The 17911-nt window shown below is 40.5% G+C and overlaps 1 protein-coding gene across 1 annotated transcript in view; it reads right to left on the minus strand.

Moving 5' to 3' along the window:
• Nucleotides 1–17911, minus strand: part of sytl5 (synaptotagmin-like 5) — a 48763-nt gene that overhangs the window by 19308 nt on the left and 11544 nt on the right. The window contains 5 exon segments of the mRNA XM_034186213.1: nucleotides 7301–7396; nucleotides 13785–13885; nucleotides 15380–15509; nucleotides 15915–16023; nucleotides 16861–16992. Of these exon segments, the coding sequence (XP_034042104.1) occupies nucleotides 7301–7396; nucleotides 13785–13885; nucleotides 15380–15509; nucleotides 15915–16023; nucleotides 16861–16992 (568 nt within the window).

Consider the following 17911-nt stretch of genomic DNA (forward strand, 5'->3'; position numbering starts at 1 on the left):
ACTCTGGTGGTGCTCTTCTGCAAAGGGGACAGGACGACTGCACCGTATTGAAGGGGAGGATGGAGGGGGTCATGTATTGTGAGATTTTGGCAAACAACCTCCTTCCCAGTAAAGCACTGAGATGGGGTCATGGCTGGGTCTTCCAGCATGACAATGACCCCAAACACACAGCCAGGGCAACTAAGGAGGGTGCTCTGTAAGAAGCATTTCAAGGTCCTGGAGTGGCTGGCAGTCTCCTAAGACCTGAACTCAATAGAAATCTTTGGGAGGGAGCTGAACTCCAACCTGAAAGATTTGGAGACTATCTGTAGGAGTGGACCAAATCCCTGCTGCAGTGTTTGCAAACCTGGTTGAAAAACTAACGGAAACGTTTGACCTCTATAATTGCAAACAAAGGCTACTGTACCAACTATTAACATTGATTTTCACAGGTGTTCAAATACTTATTTGCAGCAGTAACATACAAATAAATTATTAATAAAATCATACATTGTGATTTCCAGATTTTTTTTTTTTTTTAGATTATGTCTCTCACAGTGGACATGTACCTAAGATGAAAATTTCAGACCCCTCCATGATTTCTAAGTGGGATAACTTGCAAAATCACAGAGTGTTCAAATACTTATTTTCCTCACTGTAGATATGAGCCCATTTATTTAATCTACATTTGAGTTATCTGGGAGGGAACTCACAAGACACAATAGTACATACCTGTGCTAGGGCCCTATACGAGTATATAGAAATATATACAATGCTGTGCAAACGTTTGAGGCATTCCAGAGTTATAATCTTAAACAGTACTTGATGCACCCCCCTCACCTTTTTTTTATTGGCATGTCAACACAAAATCAGTTCCAACAGAAGTAAATATGTGAGCTATATTTTTTCAAATTTCATACTACTACTACTAATAACATATAATAACAATAATTTTTGTAAGTGTACTGGCCAGGTAAATGATCATGCAATATTAAAATGACTGCAAAACACAATTACTCATACTGTAAGTGGTGCTGTACTTAAAATAGTTTTGATGTCCTGCGACTTATACTCTGGTGCAACTTGTATACCAGTAAATAAGTAAGTAAAACCCGATTTTCATATCGAGTCAATTATCATCAAAGTTGAAATTCCTCACATATTTGGTTTATTAATATCAGGTTTTCATGATTCTTAATGTTTTTATGATGCATTAAATGTATAAAAAACTTTTGCACAGTACTGTGTGTGAATTTTTTAAATTGTTAAAATTTAGTAGAGTTTTTGCCTGTAAAGCATACTGAACTGAACTGAGTAAGTCCGATACAGGCCCATCAGGAGTGTTCTTATCCTAGGAGACTATAGCGTGCAGTAAATAAAAGTCCATGACTTCCCCAGGATGGGACGCCAGGTTACTCCCTCAGCCAAGACTGGTACTATTTACAGCTGGGTGGACTGGGAAAATGCTTCTGATGAGTCAGACAAGTTGCCTGAAACACACACCTAGAGGTTTATAGTCCGATTTGTTTACTATGGATTGACTGATTCCTTTTTCATCGTGTATAACATCTAACACACAACAGTTTTTAAATAATCAGTGTAAAATTAAAAATTATATTCACTCAATTTATTCTTAATTCCAAATGTAACTGTTTTTAGATTCAACTTATTTATTATTTTTTTTTTTTGCAGTTTTTTTGCAAAAAGCCCCTGATTCATTAATATTTTCATAAATGCGTTAAACAGATACGGCCCAAAACAGTAACTACACTGGTGTAGTTAACTCAATAAAACAGATGTTCCCTTGAAGCTGAGTTACTGGAGAAAGCAGATCACGGGAGTGACACTTGCACCATTTCAGTTTTGCTTTCATTATCCCCTGAAGCACTCCACAAATTGAATCATTTAGCAATGAGCTGAGAAGACCAAAGCTTGATCCACTGACAGACTCACCCATCTGCGCATTATCTCCCTCATCACTTCCTTCCACTTCCACTCATATCACCAACAGTGATCTGCAGTGACGGATGCGAGTCGTATACGAGATGACAACATCAATGTGAGCGTCAAAACTGTGTCACCCCGTTTTCAAATGAATCATGAAGCATTTATTTCAGTAAGCCAATTTTGCATCAGTGACACATAGAGATGTACTGTGGATTTACAGGCAACTACGGGACTACAGGGTCATCCCTATATTCTCAAGACCCTATGTTCCACAGATCAATATGGTAGATAACGGGACCATGACAAAGGGTCCTATGTTCCCAGGATGCTGGGATGGGGGTAGGGGTAGGGGGGGTTTGTTCTTGTCATTTGCTGTTTCACAGTTGTGAACCGTGTGCTGTCTTGCGGTCCGTGATTCATGCAAGAGGTCAGTTTCAGCAGAGTTCCAGTTCAGGGCACAATGTAAACACATCTCGTGAAGTGTGGACAACAAGACAACATCGGGGCAAAGCAGAAGTTCATCATGGGTGCTACACCTGTTCTAGATAACCCCCTCAACTTGAGAGAACGTGGCATCATCATAATCGCTCATGAACTCCCTGAATCTGTGCCATCCACATCCTTGCTAATCATTGTTTACATGGCTTTGAAACATCGGAACACTGCTAGCACCGCGGTGTATTCTGGGAAGCGCAGGGGGATTATGGGAAACAAAGTACTGAATACCCTATTACCCAATAAGCAGTGCACATCCCTGAGCTAGGGTCTTTTGTGGAAGTGTCTGTATAGATGCCTGAGGAGGGGCTCCTCTGGATAATATTCATGAAATATTATAACTTAATATGTGTCCTGACCTGAAAGTAATAGGAGGGTTAATGTATGTTCACAGACAATTGAACTGGCCTGTGTGAACACAGGTGCGCTCCCATAACTACTGAACCTCAACCAGTGTGTTTGGCTGACAAATCAGCTTCAAAGATTAAATTAAGTCAAGTGTTTGGGTCACTGACATGCTGTTACAGCCAGTTACAGCTGCATAACAGACATGCTACCTAGCTAGCTAACATGGCCCAGTCACTTCAATTAGTCTACATGCTAGTTCAGCTAATGTGTGTCTTAGTAAATATTTCTTGAAATTTTTAAATGTTTACAAGGCTGTTGGACTACTTTATAAACACATATAGTTAAACTACATTAAAAACTGTAAAGACTAAGATTGCTGCATTTTTAGAATTTTGCACCTATGATTTTGATCCTGGAAATTATTAGCAGCTAGCAATAGAGATTAGCTAACTTCACACAGGACACAAAACATGGCTTTTGGAAGTAGTTATCCCCCACTACAGGGAACGTTGGTGTATCCATCAGTGTGTCATATTTAATTTCAACATGATAATTCTATATTAAAGAGTTGGGAAATCCAGTACATTTGCTTCCTAACGACAGTCCTGTCGTTCTTTTCACCAACTTGAATATCAGTATTTCCAGCACTCTAGTGCCACATTGGGTCAAATTTTGAGGTGTGTTTACACATGGAACTTTTGAGTTGTAAGCCCAATTTTCTTTTCAATTTTAGGTAGTGTTGGATTCCTTCCTCAGGCATCAATTTTCGCTATACCAGATTTTTTACCATATTGGATTTTAGGATAAAACCTAAAACATTTTCACAGGCTATAAAATCTGTCCCATCTTTGAGAAGATTGGAACAATCTTAAGTCACACACTTCCATCTATTTGGTTATTAGATTTTGTTTTGTTTTGTTTTTTGAATTGACAGCAAACATGTTGATTCTGCTTCAAGGTTGTACTTCAGAAAATGTTTTATTGCTTCTCTTTGGTGCGAAAAACAAAGTTATAGCTGACCTGATTATAGATGCAACATTGCACCCTATAAAGAGGACACAAGTCTATTCATCCGTCTATTTTCCGCCACTTATTCAGGCCTGGCTGCAGTGGAGCATCTTAAGTAATGTAACCCACAAATCCCCTCTCCCCTGCCATGATCCCTAGGTATTTCTGGGACAGACATGACATGCTGTCACTCCAGTGTCTTCTGGGTCTATGTGGAGTTTTTACACAGTTGGACAAGCGCAGAAAATATCTACAGGGAGCTTCCATGCTCATGTAAACACGATCTTTGTGTGAATTTACCATATTTTCCGGAATAGAAGTCCCCTTTTTTAAATTAATTTTTTTATTTACTGTAACCAGGTTAGTCCCATTGGGATCAAGATCTCTTTTCCAATGGAAACCTAGGCAATTATAAAGTTTCCAGTTTGCAAGGCGACTTATTCTCTGGTGTGATTTATATGCTGAAAAATCATGCATTCGTTAATAATTACACTCAACAAAAATAAACGCAACACTTTTGGTTTTGCTCCCATTTTGTATGAGATGAACTCAAAGATCTAAAACTTTTTCCACATACACAATATCACCATTTCCCTCAAATATTGTTCACAAACCAGTCTAAATCTGTGATAGTGAGCACTTCTCCTTTGCTGAGATAATCCATCCCACCTCACAGGTGTGCCATATCAAGATGCTGATTAGACACCATGATTAGTGCACAGTTGTGCCTTAGACTGTCCACAATAAAAGGCCACTCTGAAAGGTGCAGTTTTGTTTTATGGGGGGGGGGGGGGGGATACACCAGTCAATATCTGGTGTGACCACCATTTGCCTCATGCAGTGCAACACATCTCCTTCGCATAGAGTTGATCAGGTTGTCAATTGTGGCCTGTGGAATGTTGGTCCACTCCTCTTCAATGGCTGTGCGAAGTTGCTGGATATTGGCAGGAACTGGTACATGCTGTCATATACGCCGGTCCAGAGCATCCCAAACATGCTCAATGGGTGACATGTCCGGTGAGTATGCCGTCCATGCAAGAACTGGGACATTTTCAGCTTCCAAGAATTGTGTACAGATCCTTGCAACATGGGGCCGTGCATTATCCTGCTGCAACATGAGGTGATGTTCTTGGATGTTGGCACAACAATGGGCCTCAGGATCTCGTCACGGTATCTCTGTGCATTCAAAATGCCATCAATAAAATGCACCTGTGTTCTTCATCCATAACAGACGCCTGCCCATACCATAACCCCACCACCACCATGGGCCACTCGATCCACAACATTGACATCAGAAAACCACTCACCCACACGACGCCACACACGCTGTCTGCCATCTGCCCTGGACAGTGTGAACTGGGATTCATCCATGAAGAGAACACCTCTCCAACGTGCCAAACGCCAGCGAATGTGAGAAATGAACATTCAATACACGAGCAACAGCTCTGGTTGACATTCCTGCTGTCAGCATGCCAATTGCACGCTCCCTCAAATCTTGCGACATCTGTGGCATTGTGCTGTGTGATAAAACTGCACCTTTCAGAGTGGCCTTTTATTGTGGGCAGTCTAAGGCACACCTATGCACTAATCATGGTGTTTAATCAGCATCTTGATATGGCACACCTGTGAGGTGGGATGGATTATCTCAGCAAAGGAGAAGTGCTCACTATCACAGATTTAGACTGGTTTGTGAAAAATATTTGAGGGAAATGGTGATATTGTGTATGTGGAAAAAGTTTTAGATCTTTGAGTTCATCTCATACAAAATGGGAGCAAAACCAAAAGTGTTGCGTTTATATTTTTGTTAAGTGTATAATACTAACTATTTATATAGGGCTTTCTCACAAATAAAGGCACTAAACAGAATAAACTCCAATAATGGAAGAACAAATGCCAATAATAAAAAGTACACAGCAACCATGTACAAAATCCCAAATTAAAGAGTTGTTAATACAGAGGGGAAAAAAAAATGCAAGTTTCCTTCAACATATGTTTTTTTCACTTAAAGAGTCTTTTTTTGCCATGTGTGCAACTTATACTCTAGAAAATACGGGAAATAAATGTTATGCATCTATTTTTCAGTAAACCATAGCATCTTTTCTGATAACTCAATTTCCATATTGGCCACAATATAAAACTGATGTTTTCTTGGAAATAAATATGTAAAAAAAAAAAAAAATTAAGTAATCTGATAATTACAGACTGGACTTTTACACACCTTATACAACCATATAGTTCATCTTCATCCCACCACTTTTCGGGTTAAGTGCGCGGGTATGTATGCGTGTATGTTTGTATCTCCTGTTCTTTTCAACCCAATGTGGGTAAATGTAGATGTCAAAGAAATGCTTATTTTGTAAAACTCAAAATAAATGATCAATCAGTCAATATGTATGTATATGTACGTGTATATGTGTGTGTATATATGTATATGCATATATGTAGTATGTATGTGTATATATGTATACGTGTGTGTGTGTGTGTGTATATATATGTGTATATGTGTAGGGGTATGTATATGTATGTGTAGGTATAAATGTATATATGTGTATATATATGTAGTGTATATTTATTTATGTGTTAGTGGGTATGTATATAGGTATATATGTGAGTGTGTATATGTGTGTGTATAAGTGTATATATGTATATAATGTGTGTGTATGTATGTATGTATACAGGTATATATGCACGGCCCAAGCAGAGGGTCACCCCCTAGAGCCATTGAGCATGCCTAGTGCTTGCTCTGGGGGTCGGCAGGGTTATGGAGTGACTTGGGCCAAATTTGTTGTGATTTGGCGCTTTATACATAACATATTTGTACATGAATTGAAATGTAATTGAATATTGAAGGGTATGTCTGTGTTGATATGTAGTGTGTTGTGAATTTGTGTATATGTTGTTATGACTGATTGATAAGCTTTGCTTCTGCCCACACCCTTTCAGACTCACAGGCTTCTTTATATAACATTCATATTACTGGTATGTTTCTGTTCTTTTGGATTTGTGTGTGTGCCGAATAAATCCATTCATTCATATACATATTTTAGAATTCTTTATAAATAAAAGCATATTTCTTCCAAAAAGTTTAGTGTTCAGAAAACATTTTTTAAAAAAGTGTCTTGAAAACAAGAGACTTGTCTTATAATCAGGGCTGTCTTATATTCAGGCCAATACCGTAACTGTGAACTCAATCAAATACTCCTGTTCACATGCCACATTAACCTGTATGAGTTCATGAAGGTACAATGTGTTCTTATGCAGACGCAAAAAATGTTTCAAGTCTAATGTGAACTTATTTGAAGCAAATCCAGCAGAATGTGTAAGCATGCTGTGTTACTGACACAAACCGGCCGCCCCTTCACCCGGTGGCTCATATTATGTTTACAGAGTCAACACTGAAATGTACAGCCAGGACTCACGTGCCATCTAAGCTTGTTAAAGGGATCAGTGTGTGTGTTTGCACGTTTGCATGCATTCTAGTGTGCTGGTTTTGTTTTTGGAGTAGCTCAAACATGGGCGTTACCGATGAAACAGCGATGCTAAGGCGTCGGCTGACTGTCTTGCTGTGGGCCAACATCAGAGCATCGATGTCCTCCTCCGCATCCTCATCAGAGAACTCCTGCAGATGAGACAAGTCTGATTTAATCAAAAGAAAGGCGACATCCAGAAAGCTGGACAAAGGCTGTTTGAAATGGAAACGTTTTCAGGAGCGGCTCGGCCGGCGTGGGTGGACGCAGCGCGCTTCCAGAAATTCAATGAGACAAGTCCAAGACAGAGAGTGTGGTCATTTGTTTACTCGGCTATATCACATGAAATGTCACCGGCTTCAGCGTGAGGATGTGAGCACAAACATCTGAGTGGTGGTGTTGATGTGGATCGCATGTTTAAGCATGCCGATGTTCTCAGGCGTTTCTGAGAGTCGCTCTGAATGCAAATGAACATTCTGTAAGCACGGAGACGAAGCAGCCGCTTACTGACCGTCAGATCCTCCACCTGCTTCAGTCTGCACACGCAACACTGAAATTAACATTCAAACACCTCGCTAATTGATCCTCTCATGATGTTTGTACACCGAATCTGGAACCTTTCACTGAATTTGGACAAAAGATAAATTAGGTTCACACCTCAAAAAGTCTGGCTTCCGCCTACACAGTTGTATGCAAAACTTTAGGCACCCGTGATAATTTTCATGATTTTACTTTATATTTAACATTGGTTGTCTGGATCAGAAATTTCAGTTACATATATCATATAGTAGACGAACACAGTGATATTTGAGAAGTGAAATAAAGTTTCTAATATTTACAGAAAGTGTGCAATAATTATTTAAACAAAATTGGGCAGGTGCATAAATTTGGGCACCCTTGTCATTTTATTGATTTGAATACATTTAGCACTAATTATTGGAACACAAAATTGGTTTGGTAAGCTCATTGACCCTGGACCTCCTTACACAGGTGAATCCAATCATGAGAAAGGGTATTTAAGGTGGCCATTTGCAAATGTTTCTCCTCTTTGCATCTCTTCTAATGAGTGGCAACATGGGAGCCTCTAAACAACTCTCAAATGACCTGAAAACAAAGATTGTTCAACATCATGGTTTAGGGCAGGGATACAAAAAGCTATCTCAGAGATTTCAGCTGTCAGTTTCCACTGTGAGAAACATAGTGAGGAAATGGAAGACTGCAGGCATAGTACTAGTTAAGGCCCGAAGTGGCAGGCCAAGAAAAATCTCAGATAAGCTGAAGCGAAGGATGGTGAGAACAGTCATAGCCAACCCACAGACCTACTCCAAAGACCTACAACATGATCTTGCTGCAGACAGTGTCTCTGTGCATCATTCAACTATACAGCGCACTTTGCACAAGGAGATGCTGTAATGAAGAGGAAGCTTTTTCTGCATACACACCATAAACAGAGTCGGTTGAGGTACGCTAAAGCACATTTGGACAAACCAGCTTCATTTTGGAATAAAGTGCTGTGGACTGATGAAACTAAAATTGAGTTATTTGGACATAACAAGGAGTGGTATGCAGGACTGAAAAAGAACACAGCATTCCAAGAAAAACACTTGCTACCTACAGTAAAATTTGGAGGTGGTTCCATCACGCTGTGGGGCTGTGTGGCCAGTGCAGGTACTGGGAATCTTGTTAAAGTTGAGGGTCACATGGATTCCAGTCAATATCAGCAGATTCTTGAGAACAATGTTCAAGAATCAGTGACAAAGTTGAAGTTGCACCGGGGCTGGATCTTTCAACAAAATGACAACCCTAAACACTGCTCAAAATCTACTAAGGTATTCATGCAGAGGAACAAGTACAATGTTCTGGAATGGCCATCTCAGTCCCCAGACCTGAATATTATTAAAAATCTGTGGTGTGATTTTAAGTGGGCTGTCCATGCTCGGAAACCAACAAACCTGAGATGTTTTGTAAAGAAGAATGGTTCAAAATACCTTCAACCAGAATCCAGACTCTCATTGGAAGCTATAGGAAGCGTTTAGAGCAGTGGTGTCCAAACTATTCCAGAAAGGGCCGAGAGGGTGCAGGTTTTCTTTGCAGCCACTGACTCCAGCAGGTGATTTCACTGATGAACTCATCCCACCTGCTCAAAGTGATGTTAATCAGTGAAATCACCTGCTGGAGTCAGTGGCTGCAAGGAAAACCTGCACCCTCTCGGCCCTTTCTGGAATACTTTGGACACCACTGGTTTAGAGGCTGTTATTTCTGCAAAAGGAGAATCTACTAAATATTGATGTATTTTTTCTGTTGGGTGCCCAAATTTATGCACCTGCCTAATTTTGTTTAAAGAATTATTGCACACTTTCTGTAAATCCTATAAACTTCATTTCACTTCCCAAATATCACTGTGTTTGTCTGCTATATGACTGAAATTGCTGATCCAAACAACCAATGATTTATAAAGGAAAATCATGGAAATCATCAGGGGTGCCCAAAGTTTTGCATACAACTGTACATGCTCCATCATCCTTGATGCTAAATTGGCCATTCCTGGCTGCTCCAGAGCTTCTATGAGTCTCCCTAAAGCTACACAGTTGTCTCTCAGGCTAGGCATGATAGTCGCCAAACGGCTCATCCTCTACGAGTGGAAATCTCCAACTCCTCCATCGTATATAAGGTGGATTGCGGACATGATATCTGTCATACAGACAGAGAATCTGAGACTTTCCAGAATGGACTCTTCCACACGGTTTGCTGCCATTTGGGACTCTTTCTTTCTCTGTCCTGGGATCGGCGTGATCAGGCAATGACTTGCGTGTCGGACCCTGCGTAAATGGCACCTTATATTACATGCAGTGATTTCAATGATGCATCGTTTTCCCTTTTTTGTCTTTTGGGTATTGGTGTGTGCACCCTTTTTGTTCCCCTCTGTTTGTTTGGGGCTGGTTTTTGGTGGGGTTTTTTTTCTCCTTTTGTTCATATAAACTAACTAACTAAATAAAAACAATTAAAAAAAAAGTCTAGCTTCTTTTCAGAACAACAAGCGAGAAGTGTGTAGATGTCATGATTGGATGTGTGTTATTCCACTTCCGTAATGGTTCCAATAAAACTGGCTGGAAAGCGGTCAGATTTGAACGATGGTTCCTTGGTTCTAACTGGAACTGTTTCAACAACCAAAACATTTTTGATTGAAAAGCTGAGAAACATTTATCTGTTCCCCTACTAGTGGGGAGGTGATGGTCTCGTGGTTAAGCGGCGGGCTTGAGACCAGAGGATCCTAGCCGAAGGCCTTGCATAACAGTACCTTGGCACTGGTCTGTGGGTGAATGTGAGGCATAGTTGTAAGGCACTTTGAACTTCTAATTCAGATGGTAAATCACTATATAAATACAGTCCATTTAGTCCTTCTAGGTTGATCTCCCGCTTCCTACTAAACTTGGTATGTGGATGAAGTTGGAGCCCTCAGTTGCCCTTAAAAAGCTTGTTCTGGCAAAGATCAGGTCAAATATCATCATCAATCTTGGCACACATGTAGGCTGATCTGAGAACTGCCCAGATGCCTAGCTGTGAGCGTAGTGACCATTGTCTCTTGTCTCTGCAGAAGGACCACTCTGAAAATGAATGGCAAGTTTCACTTTGCCTCTGTTACTTGTGGCTAATGTGACTGCAGAGTTACAATCCTATTGGGGAGGTGATGGTCTAGTGCTGAGGTCTCAAACTCATTCCAGAAAGGGCCAAGAGGGTGCAGGTTTTCTTTGCAGCCACCCACTCCACCAGATGATTTCACTGATTCACTGATTCCACCTGCCCAAAGTGATATTAATCAGTGAAATCATCTGGTGGAGTGGGTGGTTGCAATGAAAACCTGCACTGTCTCTGCCCTTTCTGGAATGAGTTTAAGACCTCTCGTCAAGTGGTTAAGCAGTAGGTGTGAGACCAGAGGATTTGCGGTTTAAACCCCCATCTGGATGGAAAATCACCAAGGACCCTTGCGCAATTCCTTAATCCCCAAGTGCGTAGTGAGCACCTTGCATGGCAGCACGTTGACACTGGTGTGTGTGTGTGTGTGTGTGTGTGTATGTGAAGCATTAATGTAAAGCACTTTAAGCTCCAAGCTCTATGGCCTAGTTCAAAAATAATGAAGCCTAACTTCTGATTTGCATTGCATTTGTCATGAACAAGCCATTATTTTATTTAGCACCATCCAGATTTATATGTGAGTTGCCTATAGTCTCTTTGACAGGTATTGAAAATTTCATGGAAAAATTCTGCACGGTTCCAGAGATATGCACGATATTTACCCCCAAAAAGCACTTTTTTCATCAATTTTGTGTGACATTGATATTTAGCATTATCATTTAAAGTTGAATGTTAAAGAAATAACCTTGTATTTTGTCATTTTGCTTGTTTGTGTTTCATACTAACACACAGTTATACATTTCTGTAAAGGTAGAAATGTCATTTCCTAGAAAAAACATCATGTTTCTAAAGCAAGGTAAAGTTGTCGCAAGCGTAACGCTGAGAATAAGTCCTTGATTTATTTGTGTCAAAACCTTAGCTATATCTCCTACTCTGCTTCAATATAATAATTATATTACTTGTTCAATAATAATGGACAGAATGTCTTTGTTTCAGGCTTCTGCAGACTAAAGAAGATACCTCCAACTGTTGTTGCAAGCGTTACGCTCTAGCACATTATAGTATATATGCACTGATAATTTCTAGCAATGACTGAACCGAGACCAACAGAAATATTGAAACTCTGATATATACCCATATCTAAAATGATAACATTTCACAAAAAAGACCACTTTCAAATTTTGATGGTTGTGTCACACTTTGGCTTCATTATTTTTGACCTAGGCCCTATATAAATGCAGTCCAATTACCATTTAAATTCCTAGTACAAGTAAGTAAGGTATCTTGGCCCCTCCCCCTTTGCTCAGGGTTGCCACTACAGATCCGATGTAGATCTGCTTGTTGATTTGCGCAAATGTTTATGCCAGATGTCCTTCCTGACCAGTGATGCCAGTAACGCGTTAATGCGTTACTCTAATCTGACCACTTTTTTTAGTAACGAGTAATCTAACGCGTTAATCTTTCCAAATCAGTAAAAAGATTAAAGTTACTTCTCCAAGTCACTGTGCGTTACTATTATTTTTGCATTGTGGGTCGATAGCAGCATTAAACTTGGTCCGTGGGCAGGAGGTCGGGGTTTGACTGAACTGCCCACTTTAAGCGGGCTGCGAGCTTTTCATCCGCGGTTTTCTGCAGCAGCTCATCCTCACCTCTTAAAGCACGGTGACAACAGCACACCTGCACTGAGCTTTACAAAGACATTTTTATGCTTTTTCCTCCTTTATTTAGAATTCTGAGCTGAGCCGCTCTGTATCTGGTCATTAAAAACAGCTGATCCTCCGCGACGCGTCAACAACTAACACTATTTTCCACTCAAATGCACCTAAACTCTTTCTGAGGACCACATGATGTGAAAACCCAATAAAACTCTCTTACCTGTAAATCTGGTCATGTTTTCTGCATAAATAAATGTTATCTATTCTTTGTCCTCAAACGCCAAAGCAGGGGTGAATCCAGATGGAATGGGGGCGTGGGGCAGGGATGTGCAACCCCCCCCCCCCCCCCCCCCCACACACACACACAAACACACAACACCCCTGGATTAAAGGTCCAGTTTTGAAGCCTTTTTTTACTACAACTACTAATACTACTTATAATAATAATAATTTCGACAAGTAAAATGTTTAGAGAGAATTTAAATGTTAGAAAAATGTTAGAAAGAATTTAATAGTTACATTTATAAACAATGTAGGCTAGAAATTGCAAGTTTTACTGTTACAGTGCTGTCAACAGTTAAATATGAGATCAAGAAAGAGGTCTTTATTTTACTTTTTATAAAACAAGTATTTATTTTCATTGAAGTCAAGAAAGGGTGACTATAAAGCGAGTTTTGGCAAAACAGGTATCATTGTCATGTTGAGGTGGCAGAGGGTTGTTGTCGACAGCTGGGGAAAGTAACTAAAAAAGTAACTAGTAATCTAACTTAGTTACTTTTACAATTGAGTAATCAGTAAAGTAACTAAGTTACTTTTTCAAGGAGTAATCAGTAATCATTCATTGGATTACTTTTTCAAAGTAACTGTGGTAACACTGTTCCTGACACAACTCCAGATGTACAAAGGGTACCGCGGGCACTTGAACTGAGAACCTTCTGTGCTAGAAGCATGTACCGTACCCTGCTTGCACCACTCTGCTAGCTTACTGTTATACGCCTGTCCCGCTATAATGACAAAAACTGGGATATCGGGCATAGTAGTGTCCTGCTAACACTCCTATGATTGGATAACAACCTAAATCCATAATCCACCCTTTGAAATTGAGTCTTCCATTACTCAGAGATTGTGCGACTTCCCCACAGCAGTGTGTGTGGTCTGTGGCCGGCGGGGATGTGTTATGGAGCAGTGATATGTAATCAGTGAGCAGGGATAGAGCTGAGGAAAGACGAGAGGAAGCACCGATGTCTCTTACCGTCTCGTTGAGGCCCGGGACTGAACGGCTTCTGAGACTGAGGGTGTCATCGCTCGGTTCAGATCCTGGACCTGACAGATCCATCTCTGAGTGACTGTGGTCTGGTGAGAAAAGGAAGAAGGAATAAAGGAAGATAAAGGGAGCTTCATTAATACCGGTTGAAACGGGAGCGAGAGACAAAGAAAGCAAACAAACCAACAATGAAAAAAAAAAAAAAGGTACGATTCAACAAACATCATTTTATTTTGTTTGAACTAATATTTAAACACCACATTAAATTAACTCTGTCAATATAAAAACGCCATACAAGAAAAGCAGCTCAACAGTGAGAACTGCTGGTGCTGCCTTAATGTGACTGACACATTACCTGCACAGGACAACTTTCTACGTAACAGGACGGAAAATAGAACATTCTACCCTCTCAGATCTCAGTACTGAAGCCCAAGAACACATTTCAGTCTTCCATTAGTCAGAGACACCAGCTGCAAATAATCATTATACTTGAAAATGGCAGAAGAAATACTTGTTCTGACCCTTGATCCTCATTAAATCAGCCCTCGCTGTGTTGCAGTAATTGCTGAGGTTGGACAGCAGATTTTGGTCTCGTATTCCTAGAATTTACAAAAGCCAGAGAACAAAAATGAAATATCAACGCTCACATTTGAATGTCTGTCATCGGATGATGTAATGCAGAATGGTAATGATTTTGTGTGTGAGGAATAAAATGGCACCAAAATGAAGACTGTACAGTCAGACTTGGCAGTGAGACTTTAAATGATTCTTGCAGTGGCAGATCTAGAGGGGAGTTGAGGGGGTTGCAACCCCCCCCCCCCCATCTGCTGATCAAAAGTGTGATAATATATGGGAAACGTCTTGCATAAACAAAGGCTGATTAATGGACGATGCTCCACGCAGAACTGGAAGATTTCCAATTTTAAAATGAAAATTGTGTGTTATGCTGAAGTGCTGAAGGTTCCCGGTTCAAACCCACCACTGCCCGTTCACCATGTAATGTGGAGTTGAGTCAGGAAAGGCATCCGCCGTAAAACTTGTGCCAAATCAACAAGCAGATCCACCTCAGATCTGCTGTAGCGACACCGAGTGAAAACAAGGGAAAAGCTGAAGGGACTTCTGACTTACTAAAATAAAAACTGCACATTAAAAACCTATGACCTCAATTGCCCTTAATTCAGGAAAAAGCTTATAGATTTTTTTAAATTTTCCTTGGTGGGTACTGGGCACACTCAACCAAGTCACAATACGCTCCACCCAACCCCCCCTTCACTTGAAGCTCAAACCGCCCCTGCACTGATATATACAGTAGGCACATTTTGGTTTGTGACACAGTGATATTCCCAACCCTGAAATTTAAAAAGTGGAAACATCAACAGCTGAGATACATCTGACTGATTGCCCAAAACGTCATCTAACATCACCCTCTAATAAAAACGGCTGCTTCTAACACAGTTACAGTTTCTCTTCTCATCTCTGCAAAACTGCCGCTCTGTGATTTGCTTGGGGTGAGATGTGAAACTGTGAATCAGAAGCAGCCGTTCAGCAAAGTCACGTCTCTTGGCGTGCTGTAAGTGAGATACCTGAGGAGACTGAGGCCTGGGACACGCAAATGCTGGGGGTGTCACAGTTTATCTGCTGCTGGCCGGAGGACGTCTTCTTCGGCAAACTGTCACCGGAGTATAAACTGGCAATGCTCTCTGCTCCGTCAGGCTGCACGCACACACACACACACACACACACACACACACACACACACACACACACACACACACACACACACACACACACACACACACACACACACACACACACACACACACAAGCTGTGAAAACAGCAATGGATCCCTCGTTGTGTGTGTGTGTGTGTGTGTGTGTGTGTGTGTGTGTGTGTGTGTGTGTGTGTGTGTGTGTGTGTGTGTGTAGGGGTGAATAAGGACTGACAGGGGCCCAGTGAGGCCCCTAATACAAATATAATACTGACAAAATAATATTGCCCCTGTATATGTGTGTGTGTGTGTGTGTGTGTGTGTGTGTGTGTGTGTGTGTGTGTGTGTGTGTGTGTGTGTGTGTGTGTGTGTGTGTGTGTGTGTGTGTGTGTGTGTTGTTGTTGCTGACCCTGACCCTCCGGTTGTTGCCGGGTGTGGACGATCTGTCCAGAGTATGGGAACGCAGGTTGTTGGGTATCGCTGGGATCCCTGTGGACTCCAACGCCACGATTCCGCCCCTGAAAGAAAGTAGATCAACACACTCTGAATTTCACACCTGAACTTAAAATATGAATAGGTTAGAAATGACAGGAGGAAATAAAACAACATCATGGGCCCTATCTTGACAGTCTACATCACTCTGTCTAATGTGCCTAGTGTAAGTGCATTTGGTGCGCCCGTCCCACTCCACTTTGCTATTTACGTGATGTACAATTTGTACACAAAGTGTCGTGCAGGTTGCTAAGGGGTAATATATAGTCAATTAATTAATCACTGTGTTTTGGATATAACTTACCATTTGTTATTCCCTTTATAACTACTGTACACGTCTGTTATGTTACAAAAAGCACATGCTGCTCAGTGAATAAACATTACTTCTGCCACTTTTTGAAAAGAGGTTTTTAAATGAACAATAAAAAAGGAATAAGTAACTGAACTCCCATCGTATTAAATTATCTTTGCAATGAGTTTGTTTTGTAACCAATTTTATCAGCACTTATAACTAAAATGCTCCCCAGGGGGCATTTTAGTTATAATAATAATGACTATAATATTTATTTAAATATTGCTGTCCAATTGCACATACAAGTACTGCATAAAAATACAATAAAGCGTTTTTAAGCATATAAAAGTAGTCATCTATATAAATAACACTTCATTTAAAAGGGCTCATAATATAAACCTTTTCAGTGAGCTCATATATAAGGTAGTAGGGTGTTTTGAAAACAGATATTAATGTTTGCAGCTAAAAATTACTCATGAAAACTAAGGTGACGCCTCACTAAACAAAATATAAAAATCAGATTTTGAAGTCCTGTTTTGGACCAGCCTTGGAATTGTTTTTGTGTGCTCACCGTGGTGAGCGCGGTGTCGAAGCCGAGCGGCCAGTCCTGGTGCTTCGGGCATCTCCGTCTGACATAGTGGCGCCGTTGACTCCATCCTCTGGCTTCAGGTATGAGTGGCCTCCTCTTCTGTCCATTTTCATCCTTCACCCAAAACACAGAGTCCTTAAATGTACTAAACTCTCAGTGGGGGGGGGTATTCGCAACAATAAAACCAACAGGGCAACATTACATTATAAGTGTTAAAAGATGTTGGATCTGCATCCAGATGTTGAGTTACTTCAAAATTTAAAGATAATATTGTTGACCCATTAGTCACCCAACCATACATGATTCATCCATCCGTTTTCTAAACCTGCTCATTCCAATTAAGACACTACCACAACCGTCACTGGGCAAGAGGTGAACCCTGGACCGTGCACAGTGCATGTACAGACCCTGAGCTGACTGCAGCCTTGAAATATGAAATTCAAAAACAATGGTCCTAGTTCATTCACTTGTGTTTTATTGTAGTCCAACAATGTAACATATGGAAGAATTTCTTTTAAAAGAGTGGTTGAGCTATTGAGGCCACATTTAGCACAACTCCCGATGTCTTCCCTTTGACACGCATTCTGGAACAGTGTTCAAAACATTTCAAAGTAGTGTTTCAAGTTTGCTGTCACTAATTTGCAGTACTGATGAACGGTTTTAATACAGTCCCCAGCCAGACATTCTATTTATTCTTTAATTCTGGTTTAAATTTCCCATTTGCTTGTATATTTCACATAATGTAAGGTATTTTCGAGAATTATAGAGTATATTTTGTCCCGTATTTGCTCATGTAGCTCTTTGTTAGCTGGGTGGAGTGTATCATGTCTCTCCTTGTGGTTGCTGCCTTATTAGCTGAGCAGAAAATAGTAATGAGCACATGCCCGGTGTACAGAAGGCAAACAAACTAACCACAACCATTTGTAATGTGCGACAGGTTTAGATATATTACAAAAAAAAAGATTGATTTTGTGCATCAAAGTTCACTGGAAGTGACTCATTATATATTCTTTTTTAATTTGGTGACTTATTT

This window comes from Thalassophryne amazonica, chromosome 14 (genome assembly GCF_902500255.1).
Source record: "Thalassophryne amazonica chromosome 14, fThaAma1.1, whole genome shotgun sequence".
Lineage (NCBI taxonomy): Eukaryota > Metazoa > Chordata > Actinopteri > Batrachoidiformes > Batrachoididae > Thalassophryne > Thalassophryne amazonica.